A 24,526-nucleotide genomic window follows, 5' to 3' on the forward strand; every position below is an offset into this window, starting at 1 on the left:
ATGTATTTAATTAGCGTCCATTCGCTGTTACTTATCTTTTTTATATTTTTATTAAGAATTTATATTCACAATGTTATTTTCCTGTGAGAGCGATTTAAAACACGTCTATCCACTATAGATGAATATCTAAAAGCAACTTTTTTTGGCATTGTATAAAAGTGCTATATTTTCTATTTTAATTGATTTATTCAAAATTATATAATTGATTTGTATAATATTATGTGTTTACATTATAATAACAACAACAAATATTTAATTCCATTTCGTTGTGAGTTACAAGAAAATAATAACTGAATTAACTCCATAAATAAATGTTATGAAAATCTTTGGTCTTTTTGAGTTCCAAACATATTTATGGAATAGATTAGTAACTAGAGTAGTTCGTAATGAATCAAAATAGGATTTTAAGCCATTCACTCGCTGCAATGTTTTCTAAAACTGCGAGAGAACAGCATCTCTATGGGCTTTGAGTCAGGAAATGTTGATGAGCAATCAAAGAATTTAGGTCCCATTACCCAATAACTACTCTTAGATCAACTTTGCCAAAGGTTTTGGTTCATTATCACTGGTTCATTGTCTGCGGTAGGTTAGTTGATGGTGTGCGATTCCGAAAAGAAGCTCCAGAGGAGGACAGGTCCGGTGGTAGCCTAGGTATATTTCTCTTGGTCTCATGTAACATACATCTTCCTTTCGCGTAGGTTAGTTGATGGTGTGTGATTCCCAAAAGGGGCTCCAGAAGAGGACAGAATAGGTCCAGTGGAAACCTAAATATATTTCTCTGGATCTCATACGTCCTCCTATTAAACTACAGATAACTTGCAAATAGAAAACTTTTATTTGCTGCTCTACATTTTTGCTTCAAATTTTTTTTCTAAAATATTTATTAAATTTTAATTTTTTCAATGATTACATTCATTTAATACTCTTGCTTTTCTGCTCGTACCATAAGTTTTGTGGTTTGTTGTACCCAAGTGTAATTATACTTAAAATCAGTTTAAAACGCAGACATTTTAGAAAACATGGTCACCAAAGGATATTGTTAGAATAAACTAAACAGCACACATAGACATATATACACACATACTTATACACATGTTTATTATTTTAACCCAACAAACATAAAGATCTGATATCAAATTAAGAATGATTTAAACTTCAAACTCCTTAAAGTTTGATATATGTCCAAAAACTTTGGGGAAATTATTTATATACATTATCATTTTCCTTCGAAATTTAAACAGGTCTACCGTGGAAATTATATCCAAATATCATAGTAGCGATGTTATTCTAGATGTTACTGAGCATTGGGCCCATATAACCAAATCTCTAAATAAGGTTATTCTACCAATATGTTCCATGACAAATTTCTCTCTCATTATTAGGGCGAATATTATAGTGGGAACAATATAAATACCTAACTCTTTGCTATCAAACTTGAATTTAGAACAGTAATCGATAAAGAGTTATGTGAAGAGCTTTCCCGCACTCTCAATTTAACACGTATGTATGTATATAAGCCAGTAATCGCAAAGAGCTTTGTAAAAAGCTTTCCCGCACTCTCAATTTAACACGAACGTTGTATATAAGCGATAAAAACCAGCAAGAGAATTATTATTAACTCTCTGCCGATTACTGTTTTAGAACAGAGAGTGACCATTTTTTATACAAGTATGCTCTTATATTCCCACGTCTGAAAACAAGAGAGAAAGAAAACTCAAAAGAGAACTCTTTGTGTATCTCTGCTTTAGATATGGTATTGGTAGAGAGAGAGAGAGATAGAGACAATGAACTCTGTGGCCCTATATCTTTGTTTGAGCATGATAACTCATAAAAAAGCTCTTTGCCTAACACAGCTTTAAACTTAATAATGATTTGAAAAAAATTTTTAATAACAAGTTGAGGTTAGAGTATAAAATCTATATCAATTTGTATAAAAGACATTAAATTTCAACCTCTTCAGAAACTTTTGCTAATTCTTCAAAAGTTTGCTCAAACGTTTAACCGCTTGTTTGTTGGGTAATAGGACTAAACATATATAAGTTTGTCTGTTAATGTAAATTATAGTAGGGACTATAATAAAAGACGTTTTGTATTGTTTGAGACTACGAAAGCTAACTTCTCTTTATACATATACAATGCCTTAACTTAAGTAGTGTGTGTTTTTCTTTTTTAAATTTTGTTCCTCATACTTAATAACCTAAATTAAGCAACATTTCCTTTAATATGCATAATTTATAGATTAAAATGTTGCAAGTTGTTTATAGATTTTGATATACAAAAAAAAATATATATATTGAATATTCAAGCCCAAGGGTTGAAAGACATTATAAAAGCCACTTGTTTTATGCAAACAATATTATTAAAAAAATTTGCAGGTTTTTTTTTCTCAAAAGCTTTAAAGCACTTTATAGTAATGCTTCAAACTACAGACTCTTAGGTCCCAGTTATTTTGAAATGTTTGTTAGAGTCAGGAAAAGGTTTTGTTGGACATATGTTGGAATCAGGATTTACTTCTTTTTAAATTTTTACATCTTATTTATTACACTTTTATTTGCCAAAAGATCAAATATATTTTTTATTAGCATTTCTTTTCCAGTTATGTGTAATTTATTTTCATAACATTTGCAAAAAAAAAAAGAACAAAATATTTGTAGTAAAAATTAAAAAAACCAAACAATATAATTCTAGGAATTTATGTCTAAAAACGTTTAACATTAAGTAGTAACAAACGCATTTTCTACGACGCAGCATGTAGAGAGGAATTTATTTTAAAAGCGCTAAAAGATCAAAAGCCAATTAGTACAAAACACTTTGCAAATTATAACATTAACGGAAATTGTTGCCCCACTATAAGTAAATATTTATGAAGCAAAACTAAATTTAATGGGAAAACGATCTTAACTACAAACAACTAAAATATATGTAGGATTGAAATAAAACAAAAAAAAAAAACTATTACTAAATGTCTTAAACAATGAAGAAAAAAACATATTAAGTACTATGAATGAACAAAGTGAAAAGCCCCCAACTAAAATGATATTTACACAAATTAAAGCCCAGCCCATGAGTTACATGAGTTAATTACTATATAGAAAAAGAAACCCAGTTGGAAATAGGTATAACAAAGGTTTATCAAACAACTACCATTTTAAGAATGATCTTATGTCTTTCAAAACTGAAAGTTGGAACTAATCAGCTGATTATCAACACCACAGGAATCGGGTACTTTCGATGGTACCCTGGTAAAATGAAACGTATATATGCCGGGGACAGTTGAAGAGTCCATACCAGTTAGCTTGCTTGCCAAATTTTTTACCACAACTTCTTTTATATTCTCGCAGCAAAACTCTTGAAATTTATTTTCAACCTTCAAAAACCAAAACTTATATTTGAAAAAAGAAAAAAAAAATCATGACTTCTAACTACTCCCAATACAATTTCCAGCTGGGCAAGCATATGTTTGTTGTATGTTTTTGTTGGCAGGTTATGAAAACCAATTATTGTTTAACAATTCTTAAGATGTTTATCAAACTGCTCTGCACAAAATTATCATCGCTGATGATCATCAGTGATTCTTTTTTGTTTGGTGGCAGTGAAATCTTGGCTTCTTTCTTTTTTTTTTTTTTCTTTTATCAGATTATCAAAAACATTATGATTTCTGTGTACGCCCGCTCGCTCTCTCTAAAGAATTGCAATTGCTTGCTACGTGCATAAAAGTGCTGCACAACATTTAAGCAATTGCTGCCGCAAGTTTAACAACAACAGCAGCAACAGCACGTAAGCAACAACAATAGCAAAAACAAAAAAACTCCTGAAGCTGTCACTTTACGGTTATTAATTTTATGATTTATGTTGCAGAGCACGAAATCGCGCGCACCAAAAGCTCAAAAGTAAAAACAGCGTTTTATTAAAGTATTGTTTTGTTGGCTTTTTATAGTTTGTTGTTTTTGTAAAAAAACAACAATGAAAGATGAAAAAAGGTGACCAACTAGGTGACCAACTAGGAACTTTTTTTGTTAAAGTCTTTTATAAAAGGACTCTTTTGTTAAAACTCTCTTTCAAGACAATTTTCGTTAAAGACTCCTTTATATATAGAAATCTTTCCATAAAGACTTTCTTTACTGAAAGCTTTTGATAAATATTTTCTTAGCAGAAAACTTTCGATAAAGACTTTTTAAAGAAAGCTTTTGATAAAGATTTTTTAAAGAAAGCTTTCGATTAAACCTTTCTTTACACAAAACTTTCGATAAGGACTTTTTTTACGGAAAATTTTGAAACGTTTTCTTACACAAAAACATTCGTTAAGGACCTCTTCATGTTGTAGAAAGCTTTCGCTAAAAGCTCTTTTTTTAAATAAAACGTTAAATAAAGACTCTCTTCGCACACAATTTAAAAAAACCTACATTTATAAAAAGCTTTAGATAAAGATTTCCTTTAAAGAAAACAGAAAGCTTTCGATAAAGAATTCCTTTAAATAAAACATTCGATGAAAATCTCTTTATGTTATAGAACGATTTTTTATTAAACTTTTGAAAAAGATTTCTATATGAAAATTTTTGATAAGATCTCTTTTTATAGAAAGCGTTTGACAAAAACTCTCTTATACCATACTTTCGGTAAAGACTTTCTTTACAGAAAACTTTCGATAAAGACATTTCATAAAAACTTTCTTGACTAAAACTTTTGATAAACATTTTCTTTACAGAAAACATTCGTTAAAGAACTCCTCTTGTTGTAAAAAGCTTTCGCTAAAAGCTCTCTTTGTAGAAAACTTTTAATAAAGACTCTCTCTCTCTATAGAAAACTTTCGATAAAGAATTCCTTTAAAGAAAACATTCGTTGAGAATCTCTTTATGTCATAGAAAGCTTTGGTTGCAGACTCCCTTTATATAAAACATTCGATAAAGATTTCTATATAGAACATATTTTGATAAAATCTTTCTTTATAGAAAACGTTCGATAAATACTTTCGTTTTATACAAAACTTGCGATGAAGACTTTCTTTACGCAAAATATTCCATGAAAACTTTTGTAGCTTAAAACTTTTAATAAAGATTTTCTTTACAGGAAACATTCGTTAAGAATATCTTTATGTTGTAGAAAGCTTTCGCTAAAAGCTCTTTTTATGTAAAGCGTTCAATTAAACCAACCTTTATAGAAAATTTTCAATAAAGAATTCCTTTAAAGAAAACATGAGATAAGGATCACTTTATGTTATAGAAAGCTTTGGTTACATACTCTCTTTATATAAAACTTTCGATTAAAACTCTCTGTATGCGAAACTTTTGACAAAAACTTTCTTTATACAAGATCGGTAGAAAACTCGAACTTTTATGAGGTCTCCGTTTATGGAAAACTTTTGCTAAATATATAAACTTTCGATAAAGATTTCTGTACGGAAAAAGTTTTGACAAAACAAAGAAAAATTTCAATAAAGACTCTCTTTATATACAATTTTTTGACCAAAACTCTTTTTATGGACAACTTTCAATAAGCACTTTTATAGAAAACTTTTGATAAAGCTCTTTTTCATAGAAAACTTTCAAAGAAGTCCCTTTTTATAAAAAAGCTTTCGATAAGATTCCCTTCATAGAAAACTTTCGATCCTCTTATTAGGAAACTGACTGAATAAAACTCCATTCTGGAAAATTCGATTCTTAGAAAACTTACGATGGAGTCCCTTTTTATAAAAAAGCTTTCCTTCATAGAAAACTTTCGACAATCTTGATACATAAAAACTTCAGTTAGGTTGTAAGGAGGTTGTTTGTACTCTCCACTATACATTCATATGAATCCGTTCGTCCGTTTTACTTTCATAAGATTAAATTCTTCAAAATCCCATTCCTGTTAAATATTCTCTATATAGAAAATTTTCTATAACCTGGTCACCTTTTTCAAATTGCACAAAACAATTGAAGAAGCCTATAATGTGTAGTTACCATCAGGTTATTGGTAAAACACCGGCATATAGTAAAATGTGTTGGCTGAAGTTTTTTCTTACTTCTTCACAGCTGCAACTGCTTGCTAGCTGTTCCTTCTCGCATTGAATCAAAAATTTAATGACATAAATATTAAACGACTTTAAGGGGAGTCTAGCAGTATCAAAAAACCACCAATAATAATAAAAATTCAATAAAAACTTCGCCCAAACCTTTTTCCCTCAGTTATCTTTTTTTTGCATGCGTAAAAATTCTTGCCGAAATCCCAAGCAACCCAAGAAAAAAACAAAAACAAAACAGTAGTATGAAAGTGGCAGTATTATTATGAATAACACACATATTCTCACATTGTATTTGTTGATAACTGAACTCCAGTGGTCCGGTACGTCTCTTCCTACCAATGCAAAACGAAATTGTCGTCTGTGGCTTCTTCAGCTGCTGCTGCAGCAGCAGGAGCATTGGCTCATTTTTAGGCACAAGCAACAGAAGTTGCAAGTAGTTTTTTGTTGTTATTATTATTATTGCCCATACATGTCATTGTTTATAATTGTTATATGAGGGCATTGTTTTTTGCTCAGGAAAATGTACTGCACGTTCAAATGGTTTATTTGTATGATGAAGTTGATGATGCGTTCTGGTTTAGACTGCCAGACATTTAAGCAGCTACAGCCAACTTGTGTAGCTGGAAAAAAAGGAAGAAATTCTACCAAGTTTTGCATTAAAAATTCATAAATCAATTATGGAATGTGTGCATGAAAATATTATTAGTTTTGTTTGGTATGTTTTCCTTTTTTTTGTCATTATTATTATTATTTTTATTGTTGTTTTACTTCTTGGCTTCTTGGCAGACATTTCTCTGTGAGAGTTTGTCTGTCCATTTAGTGGGTCCTACTTTATAAGGTCTGACTTTTTATTGTCTAGATGTGTGTTGTTCTTTCAGGCTTTAACTTAACTAAATTGTTTGTTGCTTTTGTGTTTTTTTTTTTCTATATAGAGTTGGCGTCATTTCTGAGTGCAAAAGGTTTTTTAATAAGGAAAATGTTGCAAGTATATGAGAAAAAAAAAACAGAAACTAAACAAACTTGCCTCATTTATAGGTGGCTCTGGCGTCTGGCCTTGTTTAAAATATGAAATATACTTATTGAGCTTGGTTTTTTTATTGTTGTCATGATGTCTGTTTAGGTTTATGGATGGGGTTTGGAAGGTTTATAGTGGAGGTACTTTTCGTTAGGTACTTTTTGCAATTTTCACCTATGAAAATTTCATATCATGTTACCGAGAAGGGAAACTGTTGTTGGTTTGGCTTATGACTTGGTTCATTTTAGGAAGGAATGTCCGTCCAAATGCCATGGGATCCAAATAGGGTTGTATAGTACTAAGTTTGGTACTTTTTTACTTTGATAAATAAGTTTGAAAAGGTTAAAGTGTCAATGAAAGCCCGATTTTCTAGGGTCCTTATACTGTTCCCGTTCCTACCTAGACCCATTCAAAACTTCTTTCATATGGTACTTTTTCTTTAACCTTTTTATAAAAATACTTCTTTCTATACCTGTTTAAATAAAATGGTACATTTTAGATGTATTTGGTACTTTTTGAAAATATTTAGTACAAATAAGGAAACTTTTTATTTAGATAACTTTTGGGTCTTTTTTTATTCATTTACTATTAAAAACAATTTTGGTACTTTTTTATTTAACAAAATAGTACCTAATTCTTGTCATAATTATTACTTTTTCACTAAAAATGCTATGATAACAAACCAAGTAGAATATTTGAAAAAGAGTATCATAATACTTTTTATCTTTAAATACCGTTAAAACTAAAAAGTACTATTTTTCTATTTTAGTACTTTTTTGGAATATTTAGTACAAATAAAGAAACTTTCTGTTTAGATATCTTTTGGGCCTTTATTACACGGATTATATATAGTTTTCTTTAGTCTTTTATCCCTTTTCCATTAAAACCCCATGTGGTACTTTTTCACTTAACAAAATAGTACCTACTTCGTGTCATAATTAGGACTTTTTCATACAAAACTGCTATGATAACAAACCAATTAGAATATTTGAAAAGAAGTAGCAGAATACTTTTTATCTTTAAATCCCGTTAAAACTAAAAAGTACTATTTTTCTATTTTAGTACTTTTTTGTAATATTTAGTACAAATAAAGAAACTTTCTGTTTAGATAACTTTTGGGCCTTTATTACACGGATTATATATAGTTTAATTTAGTCTTTTTTATCCCTTTTCCATTAAAAACCCCTTTGGTACTTTTTCACTTAACAAAATAGTACCTACATCTTGTCATAATTAGTAAGTAGTTTTTCATACAAAACTGCTATGATAACAAGCCAGTTAGAATATTTGAAAAGAAGTAGCATAATACTTTTTATCTTTAAATCCCGTTAAAACTAAAAAGTACTATTTTTCTATTTTAGTACTTTTTTGTAATATTTAGTATACATAAGGAAACTTTCTCTTTATATAACTTTTGGGCCCTTATTCCGCGTATTATTTATAGTTTTCTTTAGTCTTTTTATCCCTTTTCCATTCAAAACACTTTTGGTACTTTTTTACATAAAACAGTACCTACTTCTTGTCATATTAAGTACTTTTTTACACAAAAATGCCATGATAACAGTTAGAATATTTGATAAAAAGTATCTTAATACTTTTATCTTTAGTAAAGTAAAAAGTACTATTTTTCTTTGGGGTTTCTTTAAAGCGGTCCTTTTTCCCTTCACTGATTTCAATTTAAGCCCGTTTAAGCGTCTTCTGTGCTTTGTCACATGAGTCAGTAGTCGTTGACTGTCAGTATACTTGATGTATGAGAAACTCTAGTGAATTTTTTTCCGAATTATATGCGAGAATCTGAAATATTTCGTTTACTATGCAATGCGTGAAATATACGCTGGGGATGTTGAAATAGTTTCTTGTTCATAACTTACCATTACGAAATTGTTATTCATCACTGATGTTTGGGTGTTTATTGAATTTGCACAAATATTTATAATTAATAATTTTCACATTATGAATTAACAATAAGATGAAGAAGAAAGGATGTGTGTATAAATTGCAAAATCTGTCAAGTTTGGTAAGGTTTTTTTTAAGAAATAAGTTTCTGCTGATGAAAAGGTACTTAAAGAAATTTTGAGGGAATACTTTTAGGAATACAAATGTGGGTAGAATAAAGTTATAAAAAAAAAAAGAAAAGTTGATGATCATTAAAAAAGTCTAGAAAAAGAGAAATATTAGAAGAATTGTTCAAGACCCCATATATTTACCTTTATACCTTTATGATATCTTTAGCCTAAGCTAAACTTTTTCGTTTTCATAATATTTACCATATCTAAAGTAACCATTAACTCTATATAGCCTTAGGTTCAGCTCTGGCCCGCACCTTAAAAAATTCATAAATTTATTATTTTTATTTAAATCCATTTTTTATACATAGTGTTCAAATCTATCATTATTTGGTAGCTTACTAACAAGACACGCACATTACACAATGTGTTCCTTTCTGACAACCATAGCATTATTTTTTTGTTCATACAAAATCTGAATACAATTATTAAAATATCATGCAATAAATACCCACAATTTCCAATAATTTTTATTTCAACCTATAAACCAACAACAACCCCATAAACATATAATCAAAATTAAATACATTATTTTTTTCTGTATTTAATAATAATATTGTTTAAAGCATTTATACTCCGATAAAGGAGTGGTAATATCAACACCTCTAAATAACAGGAATTATAAATATAAAAGGAATACAAAAACAAATATTTATGATTTGTATCTTTTGGTTGTATGTATGTGTGTATTTCAGTTTTAAATCCCCCCACAAAAAAAAGGGAGACAATCGCATCAATGATATCCAGAACAAATATTGGTAAATTGAAACAGTGAATGAATGGGCTATGAACACAAAAAAAAAACAAACAAAATCAACAAGTGGCATTATAAATATTTTATTTTTATTGTAGCAACAACAAGAAGACAACAGCAATTTAGATAGAATGGTTGTTACAATAATATTAAAACGCAAACAACAACAACAATGAAAGTATATCTACCAAATTATATGCATATTATCGTTTTTTTCTCCAGTTGGTATATAAAAAAAAGTTGTCCGAAAAAAAGTTAAAAGGAAAACTTGTTCAAATACACCATTTCCCTTTTGTTTTTGTCTTTTAAGGCAAAAGTTTCTTTCTGAAGTTTTGAATTAAGCCGTTCTCAGTCTCTTTATTTAGACTTACTTTATGGAAAACCTTTGATAAGGAATCTCTTTATAGAAAACAATCGATAAATACACTCGTTTTAACTAAAGTCTCTCTCTACATAAAACTTTTAAGAAAGATTTTCTTTATAGAACATTTTCGTTAAAAACTCTCTTCAAAGAAAACATTCGATAAAAATTCTCTTAAATAAAAACTGCCGACAAAAATTGCCTTTATAGAAAACTTTCGACGGAGTACCTCATTATCGAAAAGTATCTTATCGAAAGTTGTTGATTGAGGGACTCTTTATCGAAAGCTTTCGATTGAAAGTCTATTTGTTGTAAACTTTGGATATAAAGTTTACGAAAGTTTTTGATAAACTTTTGATTAAGATTTTCTTCATCGAACATTTTCGATAAAGACTCTCTATAGAGGAAACTTTTGATAATGTCTGTCTATATTGAAAGCTTTCTATAAAGCCTCCTTTTATAGAAATCAATCGATATAGAGTTCCTTTATCAAAAGCTTTCTTTTGTTAAAGACTCACTTAAAAGCTACTTTTAGATAATTACTGTCTTCATAGAAACTTTTTTATTGAAACTAGTTGATTAAGAGTTTCTGTATAGAAAGATTTCGCTAAATATTTTCTTGATGAAAAACTTTTGAAAGAAATTCTCTTTAAGGAAAACTTAAAGGCTCCTTTTACTGAAGCATTCGATGAAGATAATTTTTACAGAAAACTTTCGATAAAGACTATTTTTATAAGGAGCTTTCGTTAAAGACTTCTAATTAAAAATATTCGAAAGCTTTCTAAGTAGAGAGTATATAGAAAGAAAGCTTTTGATAAAGAATCCCCTTTTTACAGAAAACTTTTGATAAAGACTCACTTGAAAGCTATTTTAGATAATTACTATCTTCGTAGAAACTTTTTTATTGAAAATAGTTGAATAAGAGTCTCTGTATAGAAAGCATTCGATAATTATTCTCTTTAAGAAAAACTTCTCTTTAAGGAAAACTTATAGGCTTTCGATAAAGACTCTTTTTATAAAGAGCTTTTAATGAAGACTCTTTTTAAAAAGAGATTTCGATAAAGACTCTTTTTATAAAGAGCTTTCGTTAAAGACTTCTTATTAAAAATATTCGAAAGTTTTCTAAATAGAGAGTGTATAGAAAGCTTTTGATAAAGAATCTTTTTTTTTACAGAAATCTTTTGATAAAGACTAACTTGAAAGCTAGTTTTTGATTATTATTCAAAGAGCTTTCGATAAATACTCTGTTTTGTATAAGGTTTTAAAAAAATTTGCTATATAATCGATAAAGCCCTACAAACGTTGCCAACATTGCAACAATTCGTTGTCGAAATCTAAATTTTATACACATCCGTTGTCTAAATGTTAACAAACGTGGTAAGCTCACTATTGGCAATGGATTGTTTGTCACAACAAATTGTTGCAATATTGTCAACATTACATAGTGTTGTCGTACGTATGTATATACTTTGACAACGGATGGTATTGAAAAATTTTAAACTGTTTGGTGTCAATTTGATACCAGGCGTTTATATTTCTTTTTCCCTCTGTGTAGACTAGTCAATATTACAATCCTTAGACTAGTGATTATGCCAGTAAAGAGAGAAGTCAATCGACCAGTCAATAGACTAGATCATGTACTAGTCCATGAACTTACTAGTCCGTAGACTTGGTATAAAATACTAAATTGAATAGGTAGTCAGTAGACCAGTTTATAGAATGGTTCACTAGTTAATAAACTAGTCCATAGTCTATTCAAAAAAGCGTTCGTGAGAGATGAGGGCTCAACCTACAGCATTTTGGCTTAGGGAAAAGCTGTTTTAAAATATGTATTGTTCACTTTCCCTTTGGACTTGGTGTTCAAGTAAAAAAAACTCACAATTCATACTCATAATTTCAAAACAGTTTAACAGCTTTTAGGCCACAGCTCAACTACGACGATGACGACGACAACAACAGCTGTATGAAAACTCGTCCAAACAAAAAGCTTCTTGTTGGCATAAAGGCTTCTTTATAGTATAAAACTTGTAGTATAAGTTCAACTACTATAGCTAGCTGGTTATTATCAGCACGCAACTTAAATTTAAGTATGCAACGTACCACACCACACTTTCCAAAACGTACAGACTAATTCTTGGCGGGTTTTAAATGGTACTTGATATCAAACCACATTTATATTTTTTAACGTCTTTTTTTTCATACAAAAATTTTTAAGGTCCTGTTTTGTGAGTGTTAGTGGTGACTCGTGCCTTTTGTTTTTAATATTTGTTTTATTTGAAAAAATAAGCTGTTGCTGTTTTAACTTAAATCAGTTAAAATTATGGCAGTTAATGTTTATGAAGCTAAGATTTTCCAAGCAACCATAATAAACACTTTTTAAAAGTGTCTCCAAAAGTTGGGTTTTTTTTTATTTAAATCTCTGTTTTATACCCTGTTTGTGCACTCAATAATGATATGAAAAATTATTGTTATTGGGCCCTGCTGCTTGTTAAAACTGGCTAAATGCATAGAATTGGTGAAAAGAAGAGACTCAATTGTTATTTAAGATAATTTTATGCTGGAAATCATTAAGCTTTTTATGACTATACAAACGTAATTAAAGATTAGATTTATATAAATCGTAACAAGTTGACCAGAAAGTTGAGAACCAGTAAGTGTAGAGAAGAAGTATGTATGTAAAAATGTTTGAACATAAGACAAAAACAAAAAAAAAACAACTACAAACATTGACTTCCTGTCTTAAGTAAAACTGTAGAAGATATTGACCATGGCTGGTCATAAACTTTAGTTGTTTGTTTTTCATTGTTGTTGTTGTAGTTGTTGGCTAAATCTGTTTAAGCCATCATTTAAGAGTGTGTAATTTGATATGTGTATTATTATTATTGTTGTTTTTTTGTGTGTATTTCAACAACAACAACAAAAAATGTGCAAAAAAATTCTTATGGTTTTTAAATGTCATCACCATATAATTTGCATATTTGCGTATTGCTCAGTGTGTATTTTTTTACGTTTTAATCGTGGCTTTAAGATCTTCTTTAAATGGCACGACTTTGTCAGTTAGTGTTTGCTTAAATATATAAACATTTACGAGGCACAAACCGACAGACAGACAAACGGATGGACTCACTAACAGACATATTTATTTTTGCTTTAAGCTTAATGATCAATGAAAAGTTTGTCATTGGAGCACAGAGCTTGTTGTACAAATAAAAGAGTAAAAAATATGGTTTTAAAGTGCGTTTTAGTCATTTATGTTAAAATGGCTCCATATTCAGTTTTAATGGGTATTTAATTGGAAATTAAAGCTTTTTTATTTCAATTTTGGGTAATTTGTTTAGAATTTGTTAAAAAAGTGTTTAAAAGAGACTTTTTAAATCTTAATAGTTACTAAGAAAACTGTAGCAATGTCGAGTTAAAGCCATTTCACCAAATAATTAATAATGACAAGAGTTTGCTGAGAGCTGACATTACTTTGTAATGCCTACTTTATAGATTACAAAGTAATAGATTCGAAAGCTTCGAAGTTTAATATATTTTTGGTTCACATGAGAGAGAAGGAGTGAAAAGTTTCTCTCTTTATATATAGAGAACTTTTGTAATGATTCTTAAAAGAAAACATTAAAGACTTTTTATTGAAAAAATTCAAAAGCTTTCTATGTAGAGAATGTTTATAGAAAACTAACGATAATTACTTTTATTATCAAAAGCTTTCCAATAAATACTCTCCTTATAGAAGATTTTCGATAAATATTCCTTTAATGTAAAAGCTCAAAAGTAGAGAGAAGGAGTGCAAAGTTTCTCTTCATAGATGCATTTCGGCAAAAACTGTCTTTATAAAGAACTTTCGACAAAGCTTGTTAAAAGAAAACATTAGATTCATTTCATTCATTTATAGAAAACTTTCAATAGTTTCCTATAAATATTACATTTATAGACAACTTTTGAAAGAAATTCTCTCTATAAGGACTCTTTTTATAAAGAGCTTTTGATAAAAACTTTCTATTGAAAATATTCGAAAGCTTTCTCTTTATGGAAAACTTTAAGTAATGATTCTTACAATGGAAAAATATTGATAAATACTCTTATAGAATATTTTCGATAAATATTCTCTTAAGATAAAACTTTCGATATATATTCTCTTTCAATAAAAACTTACTATAAGAGAGCTTTTACAATTAAAATTGTTGATAATGAATTTCTTTAAACTTTATATAAATAATCTAGTAGACCGGAGATGGTGGACCGGAGGTGGTGGTTTCAATTTCCACCTGAGGCCCGATAGAGGCCTAGGTGTTTTTCTTCGGATTTGATGTGCATACTTCCTTTCTAACTAACTAATAATGACAAGTGCAATGTCTCCCTCTTACCATTTAGATTACACAGTAATAGTTTTGAAAGCTCAATAGTTTATTATGCTTTAAGTTTTTGATTCTCACAATATTATATTCATTAATTTTGCGATGAGAGAGAGAAGGAGAGAGGAAATGAAGTGTTATGACTGATTACTAAGCACTGTTTACCAGTAAACCCTAAAGTAGCTAAGAAGTTATTGACCCATTTAAATTAGCGCGAAATTCTATATAGAAATCGTTTCCCTAGTAACACAAATTCCTTACAAAAACCTCTCTCAATATTGCTGTTAAAAACATATATATAAAAACAAATGTTTGTTTTCTAAAAATTGTTAAATGTTAAGCCATAGACATTTGCTATTTCTAAGCTGGCCAAAACAACCAAAAAAACAACTTGAAAGATTCGTTGCGGTTGTCGGTTTAAAAGCGCATGCGTACCTTTACTTATATAAAGAAACAAGTTGACCTTTTTTTCTTGTGGTCGTTTTTTTTTTGTTTATTTCTTAAAAAACTATACCCGTTTTCCAAGTAAAAAATATCAGATATTTAAAACATACAAACACACATACACATAAAACAAAAAATCAAGCCGAAAAAAACCTTTACCCGCTTAAAATTGTAGAATTCATATATAAACTGTTTTCTGACGGCCATACCGTCTAAAGCAGAAAAAACAAAACATACAAACAAAAAAACTTTACAATCTGAAATCTGTACGAGTGATAAATTGAAAATTAATGAAGTGAAAATAGATGGAACGGATCGCAAATTGCGCCAAGCCAATAAAATATTTTGACATTTGGAGTTATCGTCTTAATCTGCTTCGATGACTTTTTGAAAATATATACATACATATGTATATGTGGATGTTTGTTTATATGTATAAGTATAAGAGTATTTTACTTTTAACTTAAATGCACACCAAATACTGTTGCAAGTAGTTACCCATACATTAACCGTGAGAGGGTTGCTTGATTTAGGTAAAATACTAAAATTGAAATTTGTTTTTAAAGAAACGGTTTTTTTAAAGAACTTTTTTTACACTGTTTCCTGTGTGGGTCAGTTTAGTGGGTCACACTTTAATAGGGAAGCTTAATGTTTCTAGCTTAGAGAAGAGTTTAAATAAAACTTTTAAAGCCAAACAGCTTCAGACATACAGACTTGTAATTACAAATAACCCCTTTATCTGATAGCTTATTACTTCTAGTTTATCAATTTTGAAAGCTTAAGCTAAACTTAAACAGGAATTGAAACTTTGAATAAATTCAAATAAATATAAATTACACTAAAGCAAGCTTTTCTAAATCCTTAACCCTTAAATATACTTTGTTGACTATAAATTATTATCTTTTAACATTTATGTAAATCTGAATGGTAATCGTTGGTTTGGTGCCAACAAAATTAGAAAAATTAGTTTAAAAATCGATCGATCTATCTATCTATCTATCTATCTATCTATCTATCTATCTATCTATCTATCTATCTATCTATCTATCTATCTATCTATCTATCTATCTATCTATCTATCTATCTATCTATCTATCTATCTATCTATCTATCTATCTATCTATCTATCTATCTATCTATCTATCTATCTATCTATCTATCTATCTATCTATCTATCTATCTATCTATCTATCTATCTATCTATCTATCTATCTATCTATCTATCTATCTATCTATCTATCTATCTATCTATCTATCTATCTATCTATCTATCTATCTATCTATCTATCTATCTATCTATCTATCTATCTATCTATCTATCTATCTATCTATCTATCTATCTATCTATCTATCTATCTATCTATCTATCTATCTATCTATCTATCTATCTATCTATCTACCTATCTATCTATCTATCTATCTATCTATCTATCTATCTATCTATCTATCTATCTATCTATCTATTCTAAGATCTAAGTTAAATCTGAACTCTTAAAGTCATGTACTTTAAGCTTTATTAAAACTTCAATTGAAAGCTTAAAATTAGTTTTAACCCAAATATCGTTCGGGTTACCCCCAAACCGAGTTAAACTAAAGCTAAAAATACAGTTAGTTAAACCAATGCTTAGTTAAACTAAGGCTTAAACGTAAACTTACAAAAAACAAAGAAATTTTACATTTTTCTAAGGAAATGGTTTATTCTAAATGATCCATATTCCAAAGTAAGGCATGAATTGCTATTTTAAAACACAAACTTACAAACACGTATCCAAGTACAAACGTGTACTTGACCAAGTTAAGTCATGAAAAAAACGAAACAACAACAATAACAAAAAATTAAAACAAACCAAAACAAAAAAGACCTGTTTGAAAAATTCCGACTTATATACAATTTCGTTTTTTATTTCTTACTTTATTTTTTGCTGTTCTAACTTGTTTATTGTGTGCTTTTTAGGTTTTTTGGCCTCAAAAACTGATCCACATTAATTTGTTGTTTTCTTCAATTTTTCAGTTACTTGGCGGTAATGTAAGTCAAACATCAGCCGCATTATTGACATCGTCAGCACACAATGCTCCATCGCCCTTATCGGGTCGCAATGAAAATTCTCTCAGTCCATCTGGCAACTCAACGTCGTCATCTTCATCATCGGTTTCATCAAGCGGTGGCGGCACAACAAATGTTGGTCCCCTAAGTCCAGGTGCAATGTCACAGACATCAACTAATAATGCTGGTAGTGTAGCAGCAGTAAATACAACAACACTTGGTCATTCTTCACTAGTTAATGGGCCGGAAGGTACAGCAGCCAATGCAGCATCTTCAATGTTGGCTGCAGCCGCTGTTGCAGCAGCAGCAGCTGGCGGCTCCACATCAAATAATTCACCAGGCAGCATTAGCACTAGTGGTGGTGTTGGTTCAGGAGGTGGTTGTTGTGAAAACGGTCGTCCCATTATGACAGATCCTGTGTCTGGTCAAACAGTGTGCTCTTGCCAATACGATTCAGCACGTTTAGCTTTATCCAATTACTCACGTATGCCCACGGGTAGTGTAGGTGTTTATGGCACAGCATATCCATCAAGCGAACAAAATCCCTATCCCAGTATTGGTGTGGATAGTTCAGCCTTCTATACTCCACTGGTAAGTAGTCTGTTCGTCATAGAGTAATATTTATTTAAATCAGCATTTAACAAGCCTAAACAGAAATTAAAAGGATGCTGTTGTTGTGTTTACCATTTTATGTAAATTTTAGTTTTTACCTTTACGCACACACAGACACACACATGCATACAGACCTATAGATTTTAATTACCTTGTAACTGTCAAATTGTTAATTGGATTAGTTTTGTTTACGTCTGTGTGTGTGTGTATGTGTGCATACTCTGGCTTTTAAATACTTGCAACATGCCTCATGATTATGTTGTTGTTATTACTATTATTATAGTTGCTGCTGTTTGTTGCTTGTGCAGCCTATTATCATTGTTAGTGTTGAGTCATTAAGATAGTTGGATTTTTATTATTTTTGAACTATAGTTTCGTTTTTTTAATCCTTTTAATAATAAATTTATATTGACAGCATGCTTAGATAGAAAATCATGTTTTAAAGAAAAAAATTTAATTATTCCAATATGTAGTATTGTAATTTAATTTACAAGCATTTAATTTTGAGATAATGGGGTTATTTGTAATTATAAATCGTTTTCCAGATGAGAAGTATAGCGAGTCAATAGACCCTTCGAATACAACGATTAAATCTGGTCAAAACCCGTTTAACTGCAAAAAAGCCTTATAAAATTGTTTTACTGAAATTAAAACATACAAATCCTATAAAATTCCATAAAATACTAAAATTTATCTGTGCTGAGAAGATAGACTTTGGAAAGCTTTTTCAATTAGTCGCATATTTGGATGGATTTGTTCCTCTTAGCTACAATTACCGTTGTTACCTTTTCAAATTAGTTCTTTCTTTTAAAATTTTTTCTATTAAAACTCTTTTCGCTACTTTGTTCTTGTGTTTAAATCCTCTTAATATTTAATATTATTGTCAATGTTAAACACATGTACAAACATGTCAATAAAAAGTAATAATATCATCTTTGCTTTTTTCATAAAAACTATATAAAAACAACAATAAGAGTAAACAAACTATTGTCATTGACAATTACATATAAAATGACAACAACAATAGCAGCAGCAACAACAGCAATATTACTAGAACAATATCAACATCATCATTGAACCCTTTCAAGCCCAAACCAATAATATTTGTTTTAACAGCAAATAACAATAACATCCATCCATCCACTACCACCCACTACTCACATTTTCACACATGCTCCTCTACATGTTTTGCAACATATGGCGGATTATATAGGGCATTTAACTTTTTCGGGATTTTAATAAAAGAGATTTAGGAATAATACATAATTATATGTATAATTGAAGGTAAATTTGGACGATGTTAAGCGATAGGATTGAAGCTAAATCGGATATAGGTATATAATGTACTATAATCAAGACTATATCCAGAGCTAGAATTTAGGCTTAACTTGAACTATATTAGGGTTTTGACTGGAACTAAGTCGTAGCTATATGAAGAACTACAATAGAAGCTAAATTCAGACTATAAAAAAGACCTAAACTTAAGACTATATTCGGATTATACAGAGGGCTATGGTTAAAGCCAAATTGGGGCTACGTAAAGAGCTACTATTAAAGTTTAATTGGGATAACATAAAGATCAGGAACTAAAGCTAAATAGGGATTATATAAAGAGTTACAATTGATAGTTAAATCGGGTATATATAAAGTCGTACAATTAAGTCTAAACTAGAACTATATAAAAAGCTATGATTGCGGCTAAACTGGAACTTTATGAAGAATATAACTGGAGCTTTATTTCGCCTATATGAACAACTACAATCGAAGCTTAATTTAGACTTTATAAAGAGCTAGATTGGTTCTCAATCAGGGTTATATACATAAAGAGCAAGGAGTATAGTTAAATGGAGACCATGTAAGGAGTTACAACTGAAAGTTAAATCGGTGATAAATAAGGTACTACAAACTAAACTAGAACTATAAACTGGAACTTTATTGAGAATATGACTGGAGTTAATTTGGGACTATATGAAGTACTATAAATGAAACTAAATTTAGACTAAGTAAGGAGCTAGAATTGGTACTAAATTTGGACTATAAGAGGGGTTCGATTAAAGCTAAAATGCGACAATATTTACAGTAAATGTTAGATTGGATCTATTATATAAAGAGGTAAATTGGGACTATATAAGGCGCTACGATAGAAACTAAACTTATACAACATATAGAGCTACGATTTGTATTACACTAACGACTATATAAAGAACTTGGATTAGTGATAAATTTGGACCACACAAAGAGCCACAATTGAAGTTAAATGGAGCTATATATTGAAGCTAAAGAGGGACTATGATTACAGAGAAATTGGAAATATTAAAATAAATGTAGTTGAAACCAAACTGGTGATATATAAACAAAAAATTGGGATGATATAAAGATCAACGATTAAGTTAAAGGAGGACTATATAATGAGCTAAACTGAGGCCTACGAATGAGGCTTATGAGGAATGGCTACGAAGTCCAAATTTACAATATACAATGAATTGAAGCAAATTGGGACAACTAGCTAATATAACCTATCACGAACTGCTGGCTAAATATAAAGCTAACCAGAAGTTTGACCTGGAGTCAATGCCTCCGAAAAGGACCACCATCTCTTTATAAACCAGATTGAAGTCTGTCGTCACTTTAGTGTCCCTTTTGTAAGAGAGTGCGGAGACAGTTATCACTTTATTGTCCCCAAGTAATCTAGTAACTATGCAGTTAAGACATTACTTAGGCGAAAAGGTTCATTGCCATGTATTAACGTATTAGGATTAGCTTTCTGACTATCTCTACGTAATCAATGAAGTGACGATTCATGAATCTGCTCATTATAAACGAGATTGAAGTCAGTCTTTACTGTAGTAACCATTTTGTAAGTGAGAAAGAAGACAGTAGTTACTTTATTATTCCCAAGTGATCTATGAAGTAAACACTTAAGCAAAAACTTAAGCGAAAAGTTTCATTGACAAGCATTAAAACTCTTTTGGACTAGCTTACTGACTGTCTCTTCGTAATAAATGGACAAGCATATGTTAAAATTTCATTATATAATTCGAATATGGTTTCACCCATATATTTATAACCGTATTGTATTGAAAACAACCATTATGATTTTTTTGCTTTGTTTGCACAATTTTTTTCTTGTGTTTTTTTATTATGATGTGTATTAGTTTATTGTTGCTGCTGTGTATGTGTAAATTTTATAAATAATTTATTTAGAATTTTATTTTAAAATATTCATTTTATTGTTTGGGTTGTCGCTTGACAATTTTTGCTCCCAACCCATCATCATCATCAAAATTGTCAACATCCTCGCATACACACATCATCAACGTCACTAAAATAGTACACACATACATACAAATAAATGACACACACTTTCAAGTCACAACTACTACTAGTTGGTAGTGAGTGTTTAGTGTTGTCACCTCAACATACTTCATTATATATATTAGGCTGGTTCCATGTCGATACCAAAAAGTTTGCGGTATGAATTTCTTATTAAGACTATAATTCTTTAAATTCTACTTATTTGAGTAAGATTTTCAGAAATTGTTTTCTTTATTATTTGAAAACTTCCATATTTTTTGTTTTGCCAAGAATGAAGCCTTTCTATTAAACACAAACACACAATATAGCAATAATTTGAATTATTTTATAAATTTTATATTTTTACTTTATTTTCAATTTAAACTTTTACTTGTCAAAAAAAAAGCCCAGCCTCTAAATACTCAGACTACAATAAGTATTTTATTTATTTTAGAATATTAACGTTTGTATATGTTGTTCAAAAAAAAAAAAAAACTATTATTGTGGGTGTAGTTGGCAAAATACAAAAAAAAAAAAAAAAAAACACAATCTTTTTGTTATTTAATAAATATTTCTATTGTGTCGAGATCTTTAATATAAGAGTTTACCATTTAGTTTAAAAAACACTATACAGCAACATAATAAAACAAAACTTTTTCAATTATTAAAAAAATGTTTTTTTTTTTTTTTTTTAATAATGAAAAATATTTTATTGATTTTATAGACTATTTCTATTATAAATGGTTTTGTGAATAGAATTGAAGTCAGAGAGTGTTGTCTAAAATTTGATAAGAAATTCAATTGAAAAAAATAATATTATAAACATGTTTTCTATTAAGGTTATTGATGAATAAAAGGTTAGATATTTTGTTTTATGAACATTTCTATGAAAACAATTTAAATTAAAGTAATTGAAATTTTTTCTAAAGCACAATAAACATTATTAGAATGAATAGCAAACGGCACATTTTTGAAGCAATTCATCCTAAAGTTACAGATTTCAAAATTTAAAAAATTTTAAATAAATTTTTCCAAAAATTTTTATTTTTATGGAAACTTCTCCAATTTTTTTTAGAAGATTTTCCAAATTTTTCTATTTTTAAATAGAAAATTTTCACAAAATTTTCTATTTTTATAGAAAATTTTCACAAAATTTTCTATTTTTATAGAAAATTTTCACAAAATTTTCTATTTTTATAGAAAATTTTCACAAAATTTTCTATTTTTATAGAAAATTTTCACAAAATTTTCTATTTTTATAGAAAATTTTCACAAAATTTTCTATTTTTATAGAAAATCTTCACAAAATTTTCTATTTTTATAGAAAATTTTCACAAAATTTTCTATTTTTAAAGAAAATTTTCACAAAATTTTCTATTTTTATAGAAAATTTTCACAAAATTTTATATTTTTATAGAAAATTTTCACAAAATTTTCTATTTTTAAATTTTCTCTTCTCTATAGAACATATTCTAAATTTTCTCTTCTTTATAGAAAATTTTCGAAATTTTCTTTTCTTTACAGAAAATTTAAGACAAAAAATTTAAAATATAAAACATTTTCCAAATTTTCTCTTCTTTATAGAAAATTTTCGAAATTTTCTCTATAGAACATATTCGAAATTTTTTCTTCTTTATAGAAAATTTTCGAAATTTTCTCTTCTTTATAGAAAATTTTCGAAATTTTCTCTTCTTTATAGAAAATTATCACAAAATTTTCTCTTCTTTATAAAAAATTTTTACGAATTTTTTTCTTCTTCGAAATTCTTTACAGAAAATTTTAGAAACTTGCTCTTTACAGAAAATTTTCGAAATTGTCTCTTCTTTATAAAACATTTTCGAAATTTTCTCTTCTTTATAGAAAATTTTCGAAATTTTCTTTTCTTTACAGAAATTTTTTTACATTCTTAAAGAAACATTTCGAAATTTCTCTCCTTTTTTATAGAAAACTTTCGAAATTGAAAATTTTATGAAACATTTTCGAAATTTTCTCTTCTTTATAGAAAATTTTCGAAATTTTCTTTTCTTTACAGAAATTTTTTTACATTCTTAAAGAAACATTTCGAAATTTCTCTCCTTTTTTATAGAAAACTTTTGAAATTTTCTCTTCGTTATAGAAAATATTCCAAATATTCTCTTCTTTATAGAAAATTTTCGAAATTTTCTCTTCTTTACAGAAAATTTAAAACAAAAAATTTTAAATATAAAACATTTTCGAAATTTTTTCTTCTTTATAGAAATTTTTGAAATTTTCTCTTCTTTATAGAAAATTATCGACATTTTCTCTTCTTTATACTAAATTTTCTCTTCGTTATAGAAAATATTCCAAATTTTCTCTTCGTTATAGAAAATATTCCAAATATTCTCTTCTTTATAGAAAATTTACGAAATTTTCTCTTCTTTATAGAAAATTTTCGAAATTTTCTCTTCTTTATAGAAAATTTTCGAAATTTTCTCTTCTTTATAGAAAATTTTCGAAATTTTCTCCTCTTTATAGAAAATTTTGGAAATTTTCTCCTCTTTATAGAAAATTTTGGAAATTTTCTCCTCTTTATAGAAAATTTTGGAAATTTTCTCCTCTTTATAGAAAATTTTGGAAATTTTCTCCTCTTTATAAAAAGTTTTTGAAATTTTCTCCTCTATAGAAAATTTTTGAAGTTTTCTCCTCTTTATAGAAAATATTCGAAATTTTTTCTTCTTTATAGAACATTTTCGAAATTTTCTCTTTATAGAAAATTTTCGAAATTTTCTCTTTATAGAAAATTTTCGAAATTTTCTCTTCATTATAGAAAATTTTCGAAATTTTCTCTTCATTATAGAAAATTTTCGAAATTTTCTCTTCTTTATGGAAATTTTTCGAAATTTTATATTCTTTAAAGAAAATTTTCTCTTTATAAACAATTTTCAAACTTTTATCTTTTTTAAAAAAACATTCAAAATTTTATCTTCTTGTTCTATTTTTTATAACAATTTTTCGAAATTTTCTCTTTTTTCGAAATTTCTCTCCTTTTTTATAGAAAACTTTCGAAATTTTCTCTTTTTTATAAAAAATTTTTTAAATTTTCTCTTTCTAAAAACGTTTCGAAATTTCTCTCAGTTTCTATAGAAAACTTTCGAAATTTTCTCCTTTTTAAAGAAAATTTTCGTAATTTTTTGCATTTTTATAGAAAACTTTCAAAAACATTTCTCTGATTTATAAAAAAATTTCGACTTTTTTTTTTTTTTTGAGAGTTTAAATATTTTTTCAGAAAATTTTAAAAATTATGTCATTTTATACCAAATGTTTTGAAAATTACTCTTTTAGAAAATGTTTAAATTATACTCCTTTTATAAAAAACAACAGTTAACTAATAATTTTCCCAATTTCTCTTCTCCTTCCAGAGCAATCCTTATAGTCTTAAAGAATCCACCACCGGCAGCGATATGTCCGCTTGGTCAACAGCCGGTTTACAGCCCACAACTGGTTATTATTCATACGATCCAACATTTGCTTATGGGTAAGTTTATTATTTTACAACAATTTTTCTTTTTCACTTTAAATATTTCTTGATTTATATACGAGTGTGACTATTTAAAATTCC

General features: G+C 28.5%; 1 protein-coding gene across 1 annotated transcript in view; it reads left to right on the top strand.

The window, feature by feature from the left end:
- Window positions 1-24,526, top strand: part of LOC119601451 (homeobox protein araucan-like) — a 36,531-nt gene that overhangs the window by 8,180 nt on the left and 3,825 nt on the right. Inside the window, exons 2-3 of the mRNA XM_037952389.1 lie at window positions 17,008-17,631; window positions 24,327-24,442. Coding sequence (XP_037808317.1) covers window positions 17,008-17,631; window positions 24,327-24,442 — 740 coding nt within the window. The remainder of the gene's footprint in view (window positions 1-17,007; window positions 17,632-24,326; window positions 24,443-24,526) is intronic.

Source organism: Lucilia sericata, unplaced genomic scaffold (assembly GCF_015586225.1).
Source record: "Lucilia sericata isolate MDLA Ls3-8-SP2 unplaced genomic scaffold, ASM1558622v1 Contig000165F_arrow, whole genome shotgun sequence".
NCBI lineage: Eukaryota > Metazoa > Arthropoda > Insecta > Diptera > Calliphoridae > Lucilia > Lucilia sericata.